Source organism: Aplidium turbinatum, chromosome 7 (assembly GCF_918807975.1).
Source record: "Aplidium turbinatum chromosome 7, kaAplTurb1.1, whole genome shotgun sequence".
Taxonomy (NCBI): Eukaryota; Metazoa; Chordata; class Ascidiacea; order Aplousobranchia; family Polyclinidae; genus Aplidium; species Aplidium turbinatum.
Genome location: NC_137478.1, coordinates 31,301,597 through 31,324,001, shown reverse-complemented (window position 1 = coordinate 31,324,001; position 22,405 = coordinate 31,301,597). Strand labels below are relative to the sequence as shown.

The window sequence follows — 22,405 nt, the reverse complement described above, 5'->3', positions numbered from 1 at the left end:
TAGGCTAAGTAGTCTATCTGCCTATCATTATCCGTTTCCAAGAGCTATCCAACTTTTTGTGAATGATTTGATAATCCCTGTGTTTGGAAACAGTCTATATCAGTGCTTCCCAACCGGTGGATCGCAAAGCTGTTTTAGGTGGGTCGCGAAGCATTTCTAATGTTACTGATTGCATTGTCAGCCCCGATAGCTCAGTTGGTTAGCGCGTCACTTCTGGAACGAAGAAGCTTTAAGATCAAGCGGCGCTGGTTCGACTCTCGGGGTGTGCGCTTGAGCAACGCACGTTAAGGACTGCTCTTCATTCAGCGGCATCTAATGGATGGAACAGTACCCCGGCAACAAGACTTCAACAATTGTAAACTTCACTCTGTCAATCTCGGTGACCGGGCCTGCGTCAGTGATTCAAAGCCTCTACAAGTATGCGAAACTGCCAGGATTAAGCTCTGCAAGAAGCTTTCCCAGTCCGAGGATAAAGATTCAATCAATCAATCAATCAATGCTAAATTTTTCTAAAAAATACCGACATTACTATGGATCTCACAAGCCGCAGTTTGGTCTTGAACACTTGAACAGTACTGCGCTTTAGCCATCGCCACTTTTATCTTCATTTCACTTGTTGACTTTCCATTTTTATGAATTGTCACCCTGTTTTCTATTAGATCGGGGAAATTATTGCATTATCATTACGTAATAATTATGCAACAATGTAACAAAATTAAATGTGTTATGTCGCATTAACTATTTCAGTGCGTACGTCAGTAGTAAAGATGCCATAATAATAAAGATGTCATATCTCATTGTAGGTCGCACAATAAAACTTGCATTAAAAATGGGTAGCGAACTGAAAAAGGTTGGGAAGCACTGGTCTAACTCTATATGACACCATTCGCAGAGGATTTCCCGTTAGTCACGAGAGAACATTGAGGTGTGTCAACTTGAAATACGATTCAATAAACTCTTCAAACGGCTTAAAATAAAACACCCTCGGGAATGAAATTGAAACTTTGAAGATATTTTCTTTTGTGTTTGTTTGAGATAACCAGTTATCATATTTTAAATAAATTTTTTTTAGGCTGCTACTTAATTTTATTATTGACTTGATAAAAGTGCTTTCACATTTATTATTTTACAGGTTGTAGCTAAACTTGTTTAGTTGCATCAATTTTCAGTGTAATATTAAAATGAGGGTGTTTGCCGGGGCAGTAGTTTTTATTTTTTTTATCCAAAGTAATGTCATCGGAAAAAGGCTAAAAATAAAGACCATTTTTCGCTGAGGAAACGGAATTTTGAGCGATGACCCAGTACTTGAAGTAGAACCTTTGCCTCCAGATGTAGTCAGAGGAGATTGCACCTGCGTATGCTGTAAACCCCCTCCAAAAAGTAAGCGAAGATGCAGTAAATTAATAAAACGTTTAGCTTTTTCTCCATAAAATCGCAAACTTAAATCTACTGTTAAATAACTTTATTGATAAATTTAGGCTATACAGAATGATTGATAGTGCGGTATGTTTTGTGTGGATTATATGGTTTCTGTGAGGGATTGTAGGCCCACTAAGGGTCACTCTGCTGGTTTCGAGAAGTGTTTGCATCTAGCTGCAAAGCCTAATCAATTTGCTCAGATGAATACAGGAGGTGTGTCTCAAATCAATAAAATCAAGCTTTTGGTAGATTGCTTGACAGTCTGGAAACGCTGAATCACTGTCAAAGGGCTGACGCAGTGGCGTAGCAGCCACTTGGCGGTTCTAGCTCTGCGCCAGGGGCGGCAGGCTGCAAGGGGGCGGCAAAATGAGGCTGCACAGTGCACACAGCACGAGAAATGAAGTAATGCAAAAATAAATAAAAAGTAAAACAAGAAAATGATTTACAAAGAGACAGCTAGCACACCTCAAAGCTCAAAATGATAAAGTCGTATTTACGTTCTACCATGAATGATGTTCGGCTATCAGCTCTATCGATTCTTTCTATAGAAAGGGACTACGTTCAAAAACTTGATTTTAAAGATATTATCGCTGATTTTGCTTCGGCGAAAGCTCGAAAAGTTCAATTTTGAGGCGGCTATTGATCTTTTATTTGCCTAATACATTTGTTGTCCATTTTTTGTCTTTTATTTTTGGCCTTAACGCTGAGACAGTGAGGCTTCTTTCTCAAGCAATATAGAACTTCTGAGACGCGGCACATTTATTTGTAATTATTTTTATTGAAAAGTTTGCTTTGAACATGAAACTATTTCAAAATTTGCTGCAGTCTACTTAGGGCGGCATTTTCAACGAAAACCAGGGGCGGCAGCATATTATGCTCCTACGCCTTTGGGCTGACGTATAGCTGGGTAACTGCCAAAACTGCAACTTGTGTTATTTTGCTTTCTGCCAATTTTGAAAACAATACCCATTTACTGGTAAACAAACAATTAACACTAAGGCAAAGCTTGTCAAGCATTGAGCGTTAATAGTTAATATTTTCTAGGAAATAATAATATATCGATACATTTTTTTTACTTCTTGCACTGAAACAATAACTCCTGTTTTTCAGAGCTTATACAACCAAAATGTGCCAACGATGTCGTCATAGCTGTTGATAGCAGTGCTTGCTTCAGGGATTACCATGGCCGCATGATGAAGTTCTTAAAAAAACTTCTTCGTCGGATTGGACGGACAAATAACATTCAATATGGAGGAGACGAAACGAGACTCGCAGTGATGCAGGTGACTGGAAAGTCAATATGTTCCACCGGATGACGCAATAACCACACATGACTTAAAGAAATTTAGAACATGAGTTTTAAAATAATAATGTGCATCTTTTGCACGTTGTAACTTGAATTTGGTGGCGGTAACTTAAACTAGATGTCAAGGCAGGTATGAATGTATTTGTTGTCTTCATCCACTTCGAGCACATCCTCACCAACTGTTCCTTTAGCCTTTCCTGTGATAACAATGACCGAAAAGACAATACAGACAATGCTCTTATCTGGTGGTTACACTTGTCTAGTGTGACAAGCTATGAATAAATCCACTTCGAGCTAGCCTTGCGCTTCTGAGCTAGCCGTTTGTTTGTCCACATCACACTCCCTGATCTCAGAACGTGCTATACCCTATTTGTTCTTAGTTAATGGAAACAATTTTAACGTCGGAGAGTACTGTAGGTGATTGATCAGCATTGAGGCTTTCATAGGGAGAGGCCAACGCCGGGAAACAGTAAAGTTTTGGAGTTCTTCAGTTTTTCTGCCTCTGCGTGCTCTATAAATGACTCACTCCGTCACTTCCACTTACAATCAGATCTTAGAAATTTTTCGTCATAAGCGGACTTGCTCAGGACCAATGACTGTTTATACAAAAAGGTTTAAATCTTCAAACTTTCTTCTTTTTAAAAAGGTTTAAATAAAAGAAGAAAAATCCTACTAAGCCTTCGATTTTTTTTAATGTGAAACTATATAGACTACCTGTACAGCAAAATTGCTAGTTTCACATTTAACTTGCATATGTCTTTCAGTTGGAGGTTTATCTTTTGCTACGTAAAACAGACTTTGTTGTTAAGTTTACAGCACCAAAGTCTTACTGGAGATATTTTTGGATCTGCTAACGTTAATAATTATGCAAAAGGAGAGTTGGTTATGTAGTAGTTGTGTATATACGTGGATTGCTATTATTTCAGGGCCTAAACTTACGTACGACAAAAAGTAAAAAAAACTCAACGCACACATATATTAAATATACTTCTTTGCAGTTCAGCAGTGATATTATATTTCCTCTTGAACTGTCCTCCTTTGAAGATTATACAAATCCCTCCACAAGAAAAGAGATTATGGATAGGATCAACACAGAACTGGAAAAACTTAAATTTCTTGGAGAAGGAGCATTCCTCAACAAAGGTGACGTTTAACCGGAGTAATGTTTCTCATCATCTTGTTAAACGATTCTTCTATGTTAATGCACTTTTGCAACCAAAAGTGCAATTAAAAAGTACATCGCCTCTTGTGTAACGTACACTGACAGTATCTCGATTGACCAATTTAAAATCATCTTTCGGGGCAGATCTGAATTTCAGACTAAGATCATGGAAGCCTTAACCCTTTGAAGGTTGGGGGGGGGCTGTCAATTCAACTTTTTTGTATCAACAGTTGTATCTCTAAAACCACTGAGGCTGCGACTACGAGATTTCTTGACTTTTCCTAACTTTTATTCACCTCTATTGAGCTGAAATTTTGAGCGAATAAAGGTTATAAATTGAGAGATATAAGGCATTTCTCAGCACATCCTCTGAAATATTTCTAATTCTATTGTTCAAAATTTTCCCACCAGCTTGATGAAAGCAATTAATTTGGCCCATGTCTTGTTAATCAAATGATTTAAATTGAGATTATGTAAAAAAAATTTCATCACAACATTGCAATGCATGTTTTTCATTACTCTATCAAAAAATACCAAATAATTCAAACGTCATAAGTCACATCAACATTTCAACGTATATAAGCAGTTCTAAAATTTGCATAGTTTTAATTTTCGGATATGCTCTGCGTGAATAGTTTTACAAAGTGAATCCCAAATTTTGAAACCGTACCTTAAAAAATAACAGAGATATCACTCCTAAAGCATAAGAAGAATTGACAGCCCCCCCCCCAAACTGAGCAAGACTCCAGGAGCCCAACCGCCTAAGGGTTAAGAATCAAACGTAATAATCCGTCTCTCAACAGGCAGTTATTCGCCTGTGGCTCATCGTTCCTTTTGTGTGTGTTCTGTTTGTTTGTCACATGATTGTAGTTTACACCTCAAGGGATCTGTTTCCCGCTATATAGTTTACTCGCAATCATTCCTGTATCATTTGTTCAGGTTGTGCTTTTCAGTCCGAAGTGTCGTTACAGTTATAGTGCATAGTCAGATTTATTTTATAATTTTCATTTCATGTATATCGGAGATTTAAGTAATTTGTGATGAGGATGCACGTACGTGTCGAAAACGTTTGAGTTGATTTTTTAATTATGTTATATCTCTTTGTAACAAAACATGTTAAACCAGTTAAAGTTACGTTGTTTTGTCTGTCTATGGTTCAACAAAACCAAGTCTCTTCTAAAGCTTTGTTATTTATTTAAGCACCCCAACCGATCATCCTTCACTCGCCATTTGTATTTTTTAAGGAAAAGTAGCCTATCTATGCAAATTTTATAGAAACAGTATGGTCACAATATTTTAACAACAACGACAATTTGATTTGTGTTTTGAAGAGCTTTATTGCTTCTCAAAGACAAAAAGTTACAGTTCATTAATGTTAAATTTCCATTTCAGCAATTAACGCTACTGTGAACCAAATCCAAACTCAACCGAGACCTCAACGTCTTTTAGACGCAATTTCTCCAACAAACCCTCGGCCGGTAAGTCTGTCCTCCTTGTTTCGGTCTTTCAGTTTCTAAACAGTCAAATACAAGTTGGGGTTGCTAACGTTATAGGCTGGTACTTTTTAACTTTTTTTTTACAACTTTCGGCATTTCAAGCTTTGTTTTGCTTTTCAAGCTTTTCGAGCTTCAACACGTGTTTTTTTTCTCTTTTTATGGAAAAAATCAGATAGGGTTAGTTGGTTAGTTGTTGAATCTTTATCCTCAGACTGACAAAGCCTTCACAGGTTATTTCGGTAGTTTCGCATACTTGTAGAGGCTCTTGACGAAGAGCCAGTTACCGAGATTGGCAGAGTGAAGTTTTCGATTGTTGAAGTGTTGTTACCGTGAATTATTCCATCCATTAGATGCTGCTGAATAGAGAGCGGTCCTTAACGTGCGTTGCTCAAGCGCATACCCCAAGAGTCGAAACAGCGAACAGCGTTCACAAAGTCACGCGCTAACCAACTGAGCTAAAGGGGTGAACGATAGGGTATTGAATGTAATTGACAGCTATAATTTCTGATCTTGACAAATTTGAATAATGAGCACATTTTTACTGTAGGCTAACTATGAAGTATAAACATTTGTGCTTAGAGAATAGTCCTGGATTGAAATGTTTGAGAATATTATCTTGTCTTGTGTGCCTTGGAAAATCTTTCAAACAAAAGCAGTTGGTGTTGCTTTCAGTTCTGATAACTATCATTCCAGATCGTAATTGTGATGACGAATGGCAACAGTCATCCAAACGTGACAATGAACGACATCGAATATTCGATTAAGGATCTACGACGAGCGGGAGTCACGGTGATACCTGTCTCTGTCACTAGAGAGTGCCAGTAAGTGACAGGTTTGAGACAATGTGCATATAGGGAGTCGATAGAAAGAAACAATGACGCAGAAAGGAGTTTACATATTTGTCGTGTCTATCTTCTATTATTATGAAGCAATTATTTTGATAAGTTATCGTATTTGTTTAATATTGTTTTGACACCTGAAAACTAATTACAATATGTCATAAGGAATTGATACAAATCTATTGCTTTCAAAGATGTAATTGTTATCATTGAAGAACTAAATGTTTTGAAATTTAAAAACATTGCCGGCCCTTGTCAATAGTCAGGATACTATTAGCAGAGTAGTAGTAGTCCAGTTTTAATCCGGTGATGTCTGCGTTACTGAGGGTGGCCGGATTCATCTCTAAGTTACGCAATCACCTTCACACGCTGCCTCCAGATCGATCTGTCTAACGCGTCCTCTCTTGTCAAGCCCACCTTGCTGCTTTCCTCTTCAACTTGCCTTTTCCACGTTTTCTTAGGTCTTCCTTGTTTTCTACGACCCTCCACTCGTAACTCCAGCGCCCTTCTCAAAACATGCCCATACCAATTCACTCCATTCGCATTCCCATTTCCAACGCAAGCAAATTCATAAGTTTTTCGGTATTCCTTTTTCCATCAGCTTCACATCACACATTGCCCTCACCATCGCTCTCTCAATTCTTCTTAAAAACGCCAACCCGTTTTTCCGTAAGCACCATGTCTCACTTCCGTACAGCATTGCAGACATCTCATGCAATAGTATAAATTCTTCCTTTAATTTTGAACGGAAATCTTCTACCACAACAACTCTCGACATTCTATGAGTTTCACCCATCCAAACATTACTCTTGCGGTCACTGCCGCTTCACAACCACCACTGACATTCAATCTATGTCCTAGATAGCAAAAGGCATTCATTGATTCAACTTTGTCATTCAGTTTTTCTATTGTACCAACCAATCCTTCTTCAATCTTCTTGCATATTTTACATTCAAAACCATCTCCGGATCTACATTTACTCTCTCATCTTTGCACATCTTTCATGCACCCACTTCCTGCATTTCTTACACATAACAGAATTTGTCCCTACTCTTTTTCCACGCTACGAAAGTCGATTTTGCTCATTGTGGGTACCCCTTCCCTTCAATCTTTGTCTTTTTGACATTGACAAGCATAAACAGGGGCGTATCCTCAATGGAAGCAAGGGAAGCATTGCTTCCCCTGTCAAAATTGAAAAAAGAGAAAATTATATTTTTCAGTGAAACGGTTTCGTAATTTCTTTACCTGAATACAAATTAGAACGGTTTCTAACTCATGTCACCGTGTGATTTCAGCTCGGTTTTAATTTTAAAAAAGTTGGAAGCTTACGGAAGCGAAGATTCGTATCGCTTCCCTTGCTCTCGTTTTTGGTACACTAAGAAACAAGTGAGAGACTAAGGAAAAAAAGCAGAGCAAAGTTTGCGCGAGTTACGTTTCTTTTAACTAATCCATGGAAGCAACTTTTCAATCGCTTCCGTGTCGCAGAGTTACCAGATTGGCTAAATTCCTCAAATTAGGCTTTTTTAAAATTAATTCTTCAAAATGCATAATATAATCAATATTTCTCAAATATTGTAACCCTACCAGATGAAACCATGTTCACCATTATTCAATATATGTTCTATACTTGTTTAATACTCGTAATGTGGCGGATTAAAACTCATCCGCTACAGTCCTTTTATACTTGCTACTTTTCGGGCTATACTTGCAAAATTATTTTTGCTACAATTTATTGAAATCCGCTACAAGTCATAAAATGTATGTACATTTTATTATTTTGAATAGAAACAGAAATACATCCATTTGGCCCTTTTGTCTAATATTTTCCTTGTTTTGGCCTATTTTTGTATTATTTTAGCTTTTAGACCTTATCATTGTCTGGCTGGCAACTCTGCTCTGTTGGATGTTGCGTCGTGGGCTAAAAATGAAAAAATTTAAAGCGCTGTTATGGTTATAATATCGGCCTAGTAAGCAAAAGTTTGAGCCAAACGTTGGCTTTACACTGCTATCCTGGCTGGATAAACTTTGGCATAAGACAGGATATGTGAGGTCGAGGCTAAACTTGACTGAAATGAATTCTGGCTCAAGCTACTACCGTACAGCAGTAGGTAACTGTAGCTGAGTTTTTGGTGTTTTCCAATTTTAGCCGTATTTTTAGCCCGTTCGTGCGTAAGAGCTACCATTAATAAGTTAATACAGTAGCTGTTTATCTGCTTATAAATTTCATACAAATTTTACCCTAAAAGTGTTTCCAGAAAGCACTATAATCCATTATTTGAGTGTAATTTTGCAAAAAATTTTCCGGGGGGGGCATGCCCCCGGACCCCCCTAGAAAACACGTGCCTTCGGCACGCTCTGATCCCCCACGAGTTTTATTGCTTCCCTTGCTCAACCAACCAGGATACGCCACTGCTTTACATTGAAGCGACTCCTTCTACTTCTCAAAATTCTCTGTCAGATCCAGTGCTTCCACTTCTGACAATTGATAAATCCTCTTCAATTTCCTTTTTTGTCCTGAAAAATCCCTTTTTTCTCAGTCGGAAATCCTTCAAAATTTCCTTGATAGGCAATGTTATTTTTGACGTTATTTAAGTTAAAAAAGGTGCCAATACAACTTTAAAGTTTTTAATCTCACCTAAGTTACGTTTTAACCTGAAAGAACAGAAAATCAGTGAATTGAAGAAGTGGTACGTACTACGTAGGTTATTCAAATTGCTACAAAAAACAACACCTTGCAGGCAGTAGCATGGCTGATTTAGTTGACAAACCCAATCTAATACCATAAATTTGACATATTAATGTCCAGTGGCATTATGGCAGGAAATATAAATAATACACCACACAAGAAGTATCTCAACACATAGTATAAGCACCACATGATAACATCATAGGAGCACAGTAACACTCAGTTAATACTCTTAACACTCAGACTCAGTTATTAAAAACATTAGCCTACTAATTGTGAACAGTGAACACTGGCACTGCATGTGTAGCTTAAGTGGTGAAAAAAAAGGCAAAATGAGCCAAAATACACTCATTCAGGCTACAGAGGAACAATAGTCATTGGAATAGACTAAATAGGTGATAATCTTGATACAAAATTAAATTTCTAAGACTGACTCTGCATCAGCGTTGCCCTTGCTGTTCATGAAATGTATTACCCACTGGTACTTCAAAAGTATGACCTGAATAAAGGTTGTCATTTTAGTTATTACAAGAAATTACACATATTTCATAACTTTATGAATCAGAACATACTGTTGAGTAGGCCTGCTATAGGATGGAATTTGAGCATCATTTTATTTCAATGTCATTAGATTTAGTGCCATTATTTCTTTCGAACATTGCCGAGACGCCTACAGTGTTTCTTGCCGAATTAAAGTTAGCTTGATGCTTTTCTGTAGCAGCGTACCGAATTAACCCTGTTTTGGTACAGTACACAAAAGTGCCACTTACTTTGCAATATGGTTTGCTGTCTTTATTCAATATCCAGCCTGAAAACCGCTTGTCAGTTTGCCATCCTTTAACAAATTTATTTTTGTATGCAGTTTTGGTTTTATTTGATGCACTAACTTTATCAACTCTACATCTTTTTTCTCTGTCTTCATCAGTAACATATTCACAATCATCTGAAGCTGATGAAAATTCAGGCCTAGGCCTATTCATGCCTATTGTTTATAGCTCAATATGTCGAAGCAACGTTGTTTTACTAGAATAGTAGGCTACACATATTTTACAATAACATGGTTTACTTCCTTTGTTCACTGTCCAGCCAAAAAACTGCTTGTCAGTTAGTCGGTTCTGGGACATTTACCACCTGGAGTCCTGGACATCATTTACCAATTACGGTGCCGGTACCACTCTAATCTTTCCCACCCAGACTCCTAACTTCTCCCTAACACTGAAAATGTACAGGTGGTAAATGTCCAGTAGCCTAACGAATTACCGTATCCAATATCCATCCATTAATCAATTTATTTTTTGTGTCTAGTTTGGTTTTCCTTGATGTGCTAACTTGTTCAACTCTATAGGCTAGGCTATCTCTTTTTTCTCCTTGTCAGTAACATCTTCACAATCATCTGAGACTGATGAAAAACTTTAAGATACTAGGCCTATTCATGATACTGACTCGGTCTGACTGTGTACACTATACATATCGTACACACAGCCTAGCTAGCTCTAGTATTATCACGCCATAATAGATTAGCATAGGCTATAACTAACTTTTCTAAACCGGAAGGATACCACTAGCCTAAGCCTATCATGCCACTGTACGTCGAAGCTCACTAAACTTTGTCATTGCTATTCAAATTCAACCGTAAATCAACGGACTACCAAATTTTAGCTAAAAGAATTAAAACTAACTCACTCACTGAACTTGCGTCTAAACTCCAATTCCCAAAATGCCAAGAATAGAAATCAACCAAGCGAGAAGCGACGGAAAGGCGAGAATGGGTGAAAGAAGCGAGAATGAGAGGGTTTCCGGATGGCGAGTGGCGACGGAAACCAGCTGATCATCGTTACTCCAGACATTTTTAGAACTTTTGAAAGGGAATATGAATAAAATTTTCTTTAAAATTGCTAAAAAGAACAAATCCCTTTTTTAGACAAAATTTCCATGTAAAATTGTTAAAAATCCCTAAAAAATCCTTCTTTTCTTCAAATCCCTTTTTTATCCTTCGAAGCGTTGAAAAATCCCGATTTCGGGATAAAATCCTTCAAAGTGGAAGCACTGGTCAGATCTTTCATGGTGTCACTCAACAAAACCGCATTATCGCGCTATTGTTTGGAAAGTATTTTGAATGCTTCAATACTCTTAAACTGGCTTTTGTTGATAACACACTCATCTTTCCAATGCGGTACTGTTTTATTAACTTTTCAGTTTGTTATGTTTTCAGTTTTATCAACATCAAATGAAATCAAATGCTTTTTACTAAATGACGAGTTTGTCCTTATGTGCTTTAAAGGCTCATACTCGCAATATGGTGGGTCTTCTATTGTGCAATAATATCATTAAAAAACGAGGAATCTTTGACGTTGTTGTAACGGCTGCCAAATCACACGCGATTTTGAACTAAAAGCTTATTTTTTAGAAAAATAAACATAAAACAATAAACGTGATTTTATTGACTTTATGTCTGGCTTTGTTTGGAGAGTTTACCTTTGTAATCAACTGAAGAAAGGACTAAACTTTAACACAGCGGATTTCCATCGTATGGCTGGAACGAGGGGCTGTGCCCAAACACAACTATTCTTAACAAGTTGGCTAAAGTTGGGAGACCTGATACGTCCACTTTTATGGAAATGACTTCCTTCGAAACAATGGCTAACATTATTAATGTCTTGGAGGTAAGCTAACAAAAGCGGCAATCAAAGCAAACGTCAATCGGCTTACTTGTAGAGCCGATTTTGTTGGCAGAAAGACCTTTGCTTTGACTTCCCAGACATCAAATCAACCGTTTTTTTACATTGATTTAACGTATTCAGACGTTGAATTGGGTTGTTTGTGTGTCTAACATTCCCGTAAGATGAAGTAATAGCTCAAATTTTGCTTGATTGAGCTCACTAGTCCAAGGTTCAGCAGCTTCTTGCTCAATGAAGTCCATCAAAAAGAACCAAACTTTTCGCTACAGTTTTGTTAAAGCATTTGTCACGTAACAATGACTTTTGTGAATGATTATGAAAATAGCCTTAATGACTGTCCGTAGATTGATTTTGTTTGGAATTTTTATATGCTAGATTGCATTTGAAAACTAAACTGATAGTAAGACAGCTTCAAATGTGGTTAGTTTTTACATAAAACTGTTTAAAATCGAATTTTTATTTTTCAGGCGGTGAGTCAAGATATCTTTGAAACTTTCTGGGCACACCATTGACAAATTATTGGAAAACGCTCTATAAAGATGCAGAGTGTTAAAGTTGACAATTTTGTTTGTTCATAGTTTGATAAAGCTTCGTTTTGCACCAAAGTTTTGTTGCATCACCTTTGTCTAGTTCTAGAATAATAACTATTTTCAGCTCTCCAGACTTTTAAAAATCAGTCTTTTTGTTGATGTTAACTTTTCGTATTAAGGAATACTATTTTTATAATGATAGTGTTACCCAAAACCTTCTGGAATTACTGGAAATTATTGCAACAATTGCACCTGCTCTTGTGAGGTAAGAAGCATGCTTAACTTGTTTGCAAAGTTGATAGAAATATTATAGAAAGGTTAAGTTATGCTTTTTCAAGCAACTCCATTTTGTAGGCATGTTTGGATGCTTACTGTAGCACTAGAATTCGCACAAAAATACCTTGTAGTTGCGATAATGAACATACATTCATACACGTGTTCATGTTTCATTTTAATGCACTATAAAATGTTGACCAAGCGTTTTGAGTGCCCAGCATTTCTCTTGAAATAAAATTGCAAAGTTTTTAAAATAAAACATTTTTCCGATGTGCTCACTTCAGCTTCCAGTTGGACCACGAGGACCTTCGGGACTTAAAGGACCCCCAGGAAAGTTTATTCAGGTAATGTTAAGTGTTCATAAAGCATTTGAGATGATCATTTTTGTTAGTGTTGTTTTCAAATGATTGTTCCGAGTTCTTTACATAACGTATGGTAGTTTGGAGGCTTTCATGATGAAATTTTACAGCTTGTTTGTCTTTATTGTGTTTTTTACGTTCTTTTGACAAAACTGTACCGTAATCCGTTGTGTTATGTTTTAAATGCTCACTCAATAAATTTATGGGTACAAACAAATGTAAATAAATTATAATATGTCGAAATCCACTGTTTCGACAAGTAACATTTTAATGGCCTTCCTTGTATTATATGTCAAGTTGTATGCATCTGTTGGCCTGATGGAAATAAGTAATCCTTTAATAATAATAACTAATGATTAAAAAATGAGGATTTTCTGGCAGCATCAGGTTAACCTAGCAAGTAAAAGATCACACAGCAGTAGCCTACTAGTGCTCATAGCTAAAAAGCATAATTTTGATGCGTTTTTTTTAACTACGTTATGAGTAGCCTACATATAAAACAACACCATAAGAGAAGTTCCTTATGGCAGAATATATGGTGGTTATTGGAAAATGCAGCATGATATTAGTTTGCTACATTGACTTTTATGTTCAGGGTCCTCAAGGCAAGAAAGGAGAAGTCGGACCAAAAGGCAACCCTGGATTTGACGGTCCACCGGTAAAATTGTTTTTGTTTTTTTGTAAATACATCCAATACAATAAAAACGTACAAATAAGTAGCAACCTTTGTAGGTGGATTTAGCTACTACTGTGGTTCCTAATATTTTTTTTTCCGTTTAGACTGACAATAGATAACAAATATCTTAAAGTAGCTTTTCAAAGTTGTGACGTTGAAAAAAGTGATGTCATTAAGCAGGATTCCATATCAGTTAATGAAGCCATTTGAATATTAAATTTATATCATTAAATGTCAAATTATATCATAACTGAATTTAGATTGACTTGACAACGTAATACGAATTAAGGCAGTTGATCTATAAATGTAAGTAGGTTATAGGTAACAAGTTATGGCACTTAAATGTCAGCACACAAGAAAATCAAACATTCAAACATTAATTATTTGCATCATGAAAAGTTATCCTTGCTCGTTTATTCGATGAACCATTCTTCTTTGTAGAACTAGCTACTAGATCAATAACCTTGCCCGAATGAGACCACGCCAATGTTTCAAACACGTTGGGAACATTCCTGTTTTATTGGGGTGTATAATGGTTTAACTCACTTTGGATCGGTTGGTTAAACGTTTGTGGAGATAAGCTAAGAGAGCGACAAAAACCACGACAATAAAGCAATGTCATCGCTTGGACATAGATCAAACGAAGCGGCAATAATAATAAGAAAATCATTTTCAATTGCTTTCACTGTAGCAACATGTAGCATAACACTGCGAATTATATGCCACACAACAGACAAATGATACCAGCGAAAGGCTGGGCGTCAAGTCAGCTGATCCCAATTTTGACATGCTTGGGTAAGGACCTTGCCAATGCACAGATACGTACTCTCTCGGGCGGAGTCAAACCGCCTTCCTGCGAGTGTCATACAGGCACTCCCACCACGACAAGTCAAGGCAGATGTCGATCAAAATCGAGATCTAGTCTAGAAAATCAATAAATTAATATAAAAACATCTCTTTGTGCAGTAGCACAATTACTTAACTTTACGAAAGAATTTGAAAAGCTTTTGATTTTTGTGTTTTTTACTTTGTTTCAGGGCAATAAAGGAGACAAAGTAAGTAGGATCGTTATGTTTCATATTTTATGACATTCTTTATGTTTGTTTGCTTTGAGCATTTTCATTGCACATTAAAGTTCAAACCGGCGGAAACCAATTGGTTGGATTAATTTAACCATGTCTAGAACGCCGTGACTTCGTGTAGTAGGCTAGACTTTACTTTTGCCAATTTTAGTTCCAATTGCTGCTTTATTATGTTTGCATGAATGTTTATGTCACTCTATAAATTTTTCCCCTGTAGGGTTCCTTTGGAGACAAAGGAAATGTTGGACCGAAGGTGAGTTAAAAACATTCTCTTTTTATTGCATTGTCCTGTAGTTTAGTTTAAGTATAGACAATTGCAAACAAAAAAAGTTCCATAATTATGTTAATCTTTGCTGCTGGAATTAGTTTGAGGTTAGGTTGGTTATGAATAAATTTTACATTCCGGATAATGGATGAATCAAGATATTTGTATTTTAAGTTGATCAGTTAAGCGGATAATACACAAAAGTATCAGACAACCTCTTTCCCTGCATTTACACATAGTATAATAATCGGTTATAAAATCATCTAGCTTTCACACAGTTTATTGTAGCTTATGTCCACACATGCCGTGTTTGTCCGCTCCGTTAGCTCAGCGGTTACGCGCCCGGCTCAACATCACGCAGCGCTGGTTCGACTCTCGGAGTGTGCGCTTGAGCAACGCATTTCAGGACTGCTCTCCATTCAGCGGCACCTAGTGAATGGAATAATTCCCCGCAACAACACTTCAACAATGGGAAAACTTCACTCTGTCAATTTCGGTAACCGGCCCTGCGTCAAGAGCCTCTACAAGTATGCGAAACTACCAGGAATAACCTATCAAGGCTTTGTCAGTCCGAGCCTCCGAGGATAAAGCTTCAAAACCAACCAACCAAACAAAACGAATCTCGCATATGTTGTTGTTGATTACAAAATGGCCACCAATAAGGAAGTTCCTCGGCCACCGATAGAGGACATGCCATGATAATCATGGCAATAGATTGAAACCTAAAATGAATCCAGATCAAACGGACAGGTAAGTATTCGATACACTAGCCAGCCTACCTCTCAGATGGTCTCTACTTTATGTTAAATTAAAACTGAATATCTTCTGCTATGTCTTAATATGAGCTACCGGTAGGCCTACCTTTAAATAGCTTGACATTTTCGACACAAGTCTGTTCAAATACTTTGTGCTGTTTTTTGTGATTCAAGTAAATATTGAAACCAAGTATATGTAGATCAACTTTATGTGTGTTTTTATTTTACCTCAGGGCGATAAAGGCTTCATTGGACCTGAGGGCGGCAAGGTACGACTAACTTTTGTTTCTTTGCGTACATTGTTTTCAAAATTAGGCTACATCGCAGATCATAGATGAAGGCAATGAATATAATTTTAAATTGCAATATGCTCTTTATTATAAGCGATGAATATTTAGCAATCAATCTATCAAGAATATTTTTGGAGGCTATATCTTCACATCGCGGTATATAGTTCATACCAAACAGAGCATATGATACATAACTAGCCTACTGTCAAAAATACTGTTAACTACTTTAACTACTGTTAACTACTGTAAAACTACTGTTAATTACTGTTAACTACTGTTAACTACTGTAAAACTACTGTTAATTACTGTTAACTACTGTTAAACAACATGATGTGAAGTACCGAAATAGCCTTGTGGTTATCTGTGTTTTTCCCAGGAGATTATGTTGTTGTTTTTCTGTGTTGCGGCATTACTGCAGCATTTGCTCAATTTCTGTAGCGTGAAAAATAATAAGTTTCGGTCAACAATTTTCCTTAGGGAATGATTGGACCTAAAGGAAATGTTGGAGATAAAGGAGGATTTGGAGAGCCTGGTTTACCTGGGCCAAGAGGACGGAAAGTAAGTTAAAAGTTAAGTGCCTTGAGATCATGACGCGTTGCAGAAAGAAAGTAGGCCACGTTTTTAATCTACATTTTTGGCGTTTGTTGTATCTCACATTGGAACCAAAACGACCCTACTACATAAAACAATAAGTTGACTCTGCTTATAGTTAGACCAATAGTATTTGGTTTCTATAATGCTTTCCTTAATGCAATGCATAAAGCATCATCATCTTCGTATCTTGGTAGGCTACTTAAACTTTTGAAAGGCAATTTGGAGTCAACAAAATAATGTTATGACTTGTTTCTTTAACAAAAAGTTGTGTAAAAGTTATTGAGTTATAAAATACATTTTTGAATTGTTAAATTTTAAAGGGAGACGATGGAGAAAAAGGAATGATTGGTCCCAAGGGTGAAGTTGGAGACAAAGTAGGATTTACTACGTGGCTGTGTATTAGGGTGCATCATCTGCCCCTCATTTTTTTGTTTGGTTTTCTGCAGTGGATTAAAATGTTCCTTTTTATGATTGTTGAAGATGTGAAACTTTTCAGAAGAATTCATTAACATCTAGGGGTACCACAATTGGATTAAATTATGTCATTTTTTGTTATTTTGGGGTAATTCCATGGCTACTGGTACAGTTGTTGAACCATATGCCGTAGATGTTTATGACATTTCATATGTGGAATCTTAGTGCAATTCTGAGAAAAGTGATACCAATTTTACCAAAATCGGCCCACTACTTTTTGAGATATCGGCGATTGAAAATTGGCCCTTTTCGTGATCGCTCATGCATAAAATTTAACTGCAAATTTTGTTTGACCTATTATGAAGGTGTTTCAAATGGTAACTTGAAAATTCCAATGCATATGAGTTATCCAAAGTAAGGAGATTCTGAAAAGATATATTGTTTGTTTGTTTTTATATCACTATAGGCCACCAAGTGGCTAGTTTCACACATGACTATTTGTGATCAGTCATGCATGACGAAACTTTGATCGCCTATAGCAAAAAACACTCTACTTCGATTTTTCTGCAACTTGGCTTTAATGAAAGGTAATTTTCTTGGCTTTCTACCTTCCAAATATGAAGTGGGATATTTGAGTAGAAATGAGGTAATTTGCTGTAGTAAGTGTACCATGTATTTTATAAAGTGAAGGAAAGATAGGTAGCACAGTTTAAACAACTGACTGAGGGGAGACGGTAAAACCAATTCCGTGACCGGTTACAACGTCTTATACAACAGTTACAACGTTAATTGGGATTCTCATAAATTAGACAAACACAAACTGAATGGGTTCGGGAAGCTCTTCCCAAAACGCACCATTTTGGTCTTAATGTGCAAAATTTTGACAAACCAATCTTCATATCTGGTTGTCTCTTTTTAAACTCCTGATGCAACTCATTTAGTGTCACCAAAACCTCAACCACATTATTGATTCTGTTTTGAAGTTCCATGAAGATGATGAATTTAATAGGTTACTGCCAGGTCAAAAGGATAAAGTGTGTGTGGGCAAAAAATGCTATCAACAAAAAAGATTGGTTTTGGTGACACTAAATGAGTTGTATCAGGAGTTTAAAAAGAGACAACCAGATATGAAGATTGGTTTGTCAAAATTTTGCACATTAAGACCAAAATGGTGCGTTTTGGCAGGAACTTCCGGAACCCATTTAGTTTGTGTTTGTCTAATTCATGAGAATCCTAAATTACTGATAGAGGCGGCAAACTTGGCAGAATCTTTCAAAGACTTGCTTTCTTTAATGGTCTGTGATATTACCTCAAGAGAATGCATGTTTTGCAAGTGTGACCAATGTCCATCTTTAGAAGTTTTGAGAAGCCACCTTAACTCGCTGTTTGAGGATCATTATGAAGACATCACTTTTGAACAGTGGACGACAGTTGATAGAGCAGAAATTGTTACGATGATCAGGAGTGTTTCGGATTTCATAGAAAGCTTGATTGAGATGCTGGTCTAACTTCTTCCACATAGTTATGTGTCCAAAGCACAATCAAAATATTACAAGTCCAGAAAAGAAAATTTGCAAGAAGGTGAAGTTTTGATTGCAATGGACTTTTCAGAGAATTATTTCTTTCATGTGCAAAATGAAATCCAGGGCTTTCACTGGACACACGCCCAAGCAACTATGCATCTAGTAGGCTACTTTGCTATTACAAAAACACCAACTCCGACATGGTTGAACACTTATCCCTTTGCTTTCTATTAGACATACTGGTTCATGACGTGCAAATGGTGTATTACATTCAAATTGCAAAGTTTAAACGTCTTGTCAAGTTTATCTTGTCGTGCTATGGCTGGTACTGGTTTTTAGCACCGTGCCAAACTGCCAAGTCAATGCACCAACAAATGACTTGCGCTTTATTGAAGTCTTACACCAATACAAAGAAGAAGACAAGCTAGTAGCAGAAGTAGCGCTCAAGTATTTCATGCTACACACGTGGTACTTGTCTGGGTTAACTTGCTCCCTTTGCCCTTTTCAGCTTCAAGACACTGCCAGCTGAGAAAGCAGCAATGGCAAGAGCAATATTAAAGAAAATGAAAAGTTTCAGACAGCCATTAAAAAGATTTGGAGAAGGTTTTGGAAAGCCAAGGTTGATTCCAGTGTTGCCAGCCACGAAGTTGGCTGATCTAATCAATGAAGATTCCTGGTTCCTTTTTGCAGCACTAAAGCTTGGCCATTGTACAAGTTTCATGGACGAAGATGTTCTTCAGTGAGACAGATGTCCTTCATATGCAGCTTGCTGCACAGTTGTAAGGCAGCTGAGAGTAGTGAATGATGTAGCTGAACGGGGCGTCAAGCTTGGATGCGACTATCTTTCATCGGCAAAGTCTGAACAGAGATTCCAAACTGTTCTGCAGACTGTTAAAGGCAGCTATCGGCAGTGCCGAATTTACGGAAGAAGGAAATAAACAACAATGATCAATGGATACTGCATATTTAGTTGAACAGGAAACTGTGCCTTTTCGAACTGTGTTATTTCAATTCGGAAAATACAGAATTTTGCAAATTCGGCAAAACAATGTGCATTTATTGGTGTTTTGTGACCAAAACAGTGAATGCTAAAGTTTAGATAAAGTTCAACGAATATTTTTTTGCAATAAAATGATCAAAAGGTGTGCAGTTTAGATAGAAAAACCCTAAAATGAGTGATTTAACGCTTTTGGACTAACGGTACATATGTGTACCACAGACATGCCATCTGAAACTAGGGTTTTCTCATTTTTCGCTTGACGTCTATATGTTAAAAATTCATTCGCAATGTGGTACCCCTAGATTCAAATCATTTCGCATAAAACTTCACAGGTGTGTTTACTTTGACAAAAGGAACACTTCTGACAACTGCAGAACAAAATTTAAACGAAAAAGGGCAGATGATGCACCCTACTGTGTATATATGTGGTTCTAATGTTAATAGCAGCACACATTATTGATGTTTTTCTGTATCTACTGCAATAGAATTTTGTCGACTGCAATATGCGCTACTAAACATATAGCCTATCTTAGCCAAGTAAACTGAAATGACAAGTTCAAGAGACAATGGTTCGAATCCTATGGTGTGTCGGAGAATATCGCTGCAAAAGACATTCTGTCTAAAGTTTCAATTACGGTAAAATAGTTGTTTGCAAACAAAATACACACAACATGACCTAGAATGTGGTTGGTAACAATGTTGTTATGTTGATGATGGCTACCTCACCTCGATATCACAGTAGGCTATTTGGGAAAGGTTTAAAATATAGGCTAAAACAATCCATAAAAAAATGTACAGATGGCAATTGTACAGCTAGGAATTCAAAGCAAAACAAGCGTGTTCAGTAACCTAAGTATTTTATATGGATTAAAGCTTTTTATTTTGTTAAGATAACTCCGTCATTAATCTTATTCATATAAAATCAAATATTCTAACTGTTTTTAATTTTGTAGGGAGAAATCGGATCGAAAGGAAGTCCTGGAGAAAAGGTGAGATTCAGAAATGGCGTAAATTAAAGTCGCCTTTTCAAAGTAGAAATTTTATCAAATCATAACTTCACCTTTCGTTGTTTCAGATATCTTTGTTTATGCTTTGACTTTTTTTTTGTGCTAACTTTGCATCAGTTCAGGCTGTCAACGTTACAGTTTGTCAGGCTCTTGTTTAAGCATGTGTGAGTTTGAAACTGCAACATTTTCGTACAATATCAATGCAATTATAATCTTGTAATGCATGGAAATGTTTGGTTTAGCTGCAGTCAACAATCAATTTATCAAAAACACGAACAATACAAAAGTGATACAAAACTAATTCTCAGGTCAAAGATTTGGTTTTTGTGTTCATGAGTGGATAATAATGAGTTTAGATTGTTTCTTACTGCTTTTCAACATGGTTGGATAACAAGTCGAAAATCCCAACAATATGCTTTATTTTTATTGAAGGGCGATGAAGGAATGATCGGACCTAAGGGAGAAAAGGGGAAAGGAGAAAGGGTAAAATTTTTGGATCTATTTCATATCACTTACTTGGTGTCAATTTAAGAAGAAGAATAATTTTTACACAAAAAATTATTATTGGAATTACTAGATAAAAATACAGAAATAATCGTTTTGCTTAGAGAAGTATATTTATTTTCAAATTTTTGCTCCGAGGTAGGCTATAGCTTACTTTACAGCTCGAAATCATTAAATTTTAGGGAGAATCCGGCGTTCCAGGCCCACAAGGACCAAGTGGTGAACCCGGACGTGAGGGTAAAGGAGGACCAAAGGTATTGCTGATTTTCTCTTTAGTTATTGATTTTCTGTTTCTGTTTTTTTTGTTTTGAAACGTAAAAATAATCCAATGTGTACTACAGTGAGATCTTGCTCATTAAAAGTTGCCGTCATAAACAGAGTGACACATTGTCGTTTCAGATCAGTATTATCGTATTTGTTTTAGTTGTTCATATCGCTAAAGAATCAAAAAGAAATTTAGTTCTTGAGTTACGGTATCGCATTTTTTCAACAGCAACTTTTAAAATGAAAATTCAAAAGGCAAACTGAAATGATATCACGAATAAAAACACTTTATTTACACATATAGTGAACGCTTTTGTTGTTTATGGCTACCCTGCTTGTACGGAGTGTGACAAATCTTCTTGATCTGATTCTTATTTCGTTCTGGCAGTGGTTGCTTTCTTTTTAGCGCTATTGATGCAGACGAAAGTTTGAACACATGATAAGTTTGAGTGGTTGTTTTACTACTTTGCATCATTCAGGGCATGTGTGGGCCTCCTGGATTATGCGGAAAGCCAGGTCCTGCAGGAAAACCGGTTAGTTTATTTCATTTACAGCACTGCTTAGAACATTATATTTTGTTTGCAAGGAAAATGTTTTATAAGACTTTGTTGTGACAGTGCATAAAATCGGTATTTACAACATTAATGTTCTTTAGCAATTTCAGTTATCATAAAATCACAAAAGGTTTTTATACGACCAATGCCATATTTCTTAGGCTGTTAGCGATGAAAAAGAAGTTAAAGTAGCCGTTTAATCATTAATCATTATATTACTTTTTGAAATATAGACTCTTGTTGTAACAGTGCATAAAATCGGAATTTACAACATTAATGTGCTTTAACAATTTCAGTTATCATAAAATCACAAAAGGTTTTTATACGACCAATGCCATATTTCTTTGGCTGTTAGCGATGAAAAAGAAGTTAAAGTAGCCGTTTAATCATTAATCATTATATTACTTTTTGAAATATAGACTCTTGTTGTAACAGTGCATAAAATCGGAATTTACAACATTAATGTGCTTTAACAATTTCAGTTATCATAAAATCACAAAAGGTTTTTATACGACCAAAGCCATATTTCTTAGGCTGTCAGCGATGAAAAAAAAAGTTAAAGTAGCCGTTTAATCATTAATCATTACATTACGTTTTAACCCTATCTGTAGCGACACGGGGCTTTATGAGGACGCCCCACTCTAGTAGTGAAATGTTTCTCAGAAGGAAATATGCTAGAAATGTGAGATTTCTGGACTTTTAGTTTTTGTTCCTTTCGATTTTTCT

At 36.5% G+C, this 22,405-nt stretch overlaps 2 protein-coding genes across 2 annotated transcripts in view; both read left to right on the top strand.

Annotated features, from left to right (window-relative positions):
- Positions 1-829: 829 nt before the first annotated feature.
- On the top strand, positions 830-15,808 carry LOC145773934 (uncharacterized). Its single transcript, XM_082585057.1, has 14 exons — positions 830-833; positions 1,276-1,380; positions 2,530-2,702; positions 3,724-3,868; positions 5,280-5,365; positions 6,077-6,204; positions 11,424-11,571; positions 12,054-12,056; positions 12,677-12,736; positions 13,347-13,409; positions 14,161-14,222; positions 14,465-14,482; positions 14,727-14,762; positions 15,763-15,808. Exons 1-14 carry the CDS (start codon positions 830-832, stop codon positions 15,806-15,808), a joined length of 1,077 nt encoding a protein of 358 aa, XP_082441183.1.
- Positions 12,324-22,405, top strand: part of LOC145774029 (matrilin-1-like) — a 27,954-nt gene continuing 17,872 nt past the window's right edge. Inside the window, exons 1-12 of the mRNA XM_082585162.1 lie at positions 12,324-12,381; positions 12,677-12,736; positions 13,347-13,409; positions 14,465-14,482; positions 14,727-14,762; positions 15,763-15,798; positions 16,297-16,377; positions 16,734-16,787; positions 20,304-20,339; positions 20,790-20,840; positions 21,044-21,115; positions 21,605-21,658. Of these exons, the coding sequence (XP_082441288.1) occupies positions 16,300-16,377; positions 16,734-16,787; positions 20,304-20,339; positions 20,790-20,840; positions 21,044-21,115; positions 21,605-21,658 (345 nt within the window). The 5' untranslated portion in view covers positions 12,324-12,381; positions 12,677-12,736; positions 13,347-13,409; ... (2 more) ...; positions 15,763-15,798; positions 16,297-16,299. The remainder of the gene's footprint in view (positions 12,382-12,676; positions 12,737-13,346; positions 13,410-14,464; positions 14,483-14,726; positions 14,763-15,762; positions 15,799-16,296; positions 16,378-16,733; positions 16,788-20,303; positions 20,340-20,789; positions 20,841-21,043; positions 21,116-21,604; positions 21,659-22,405) is intronic.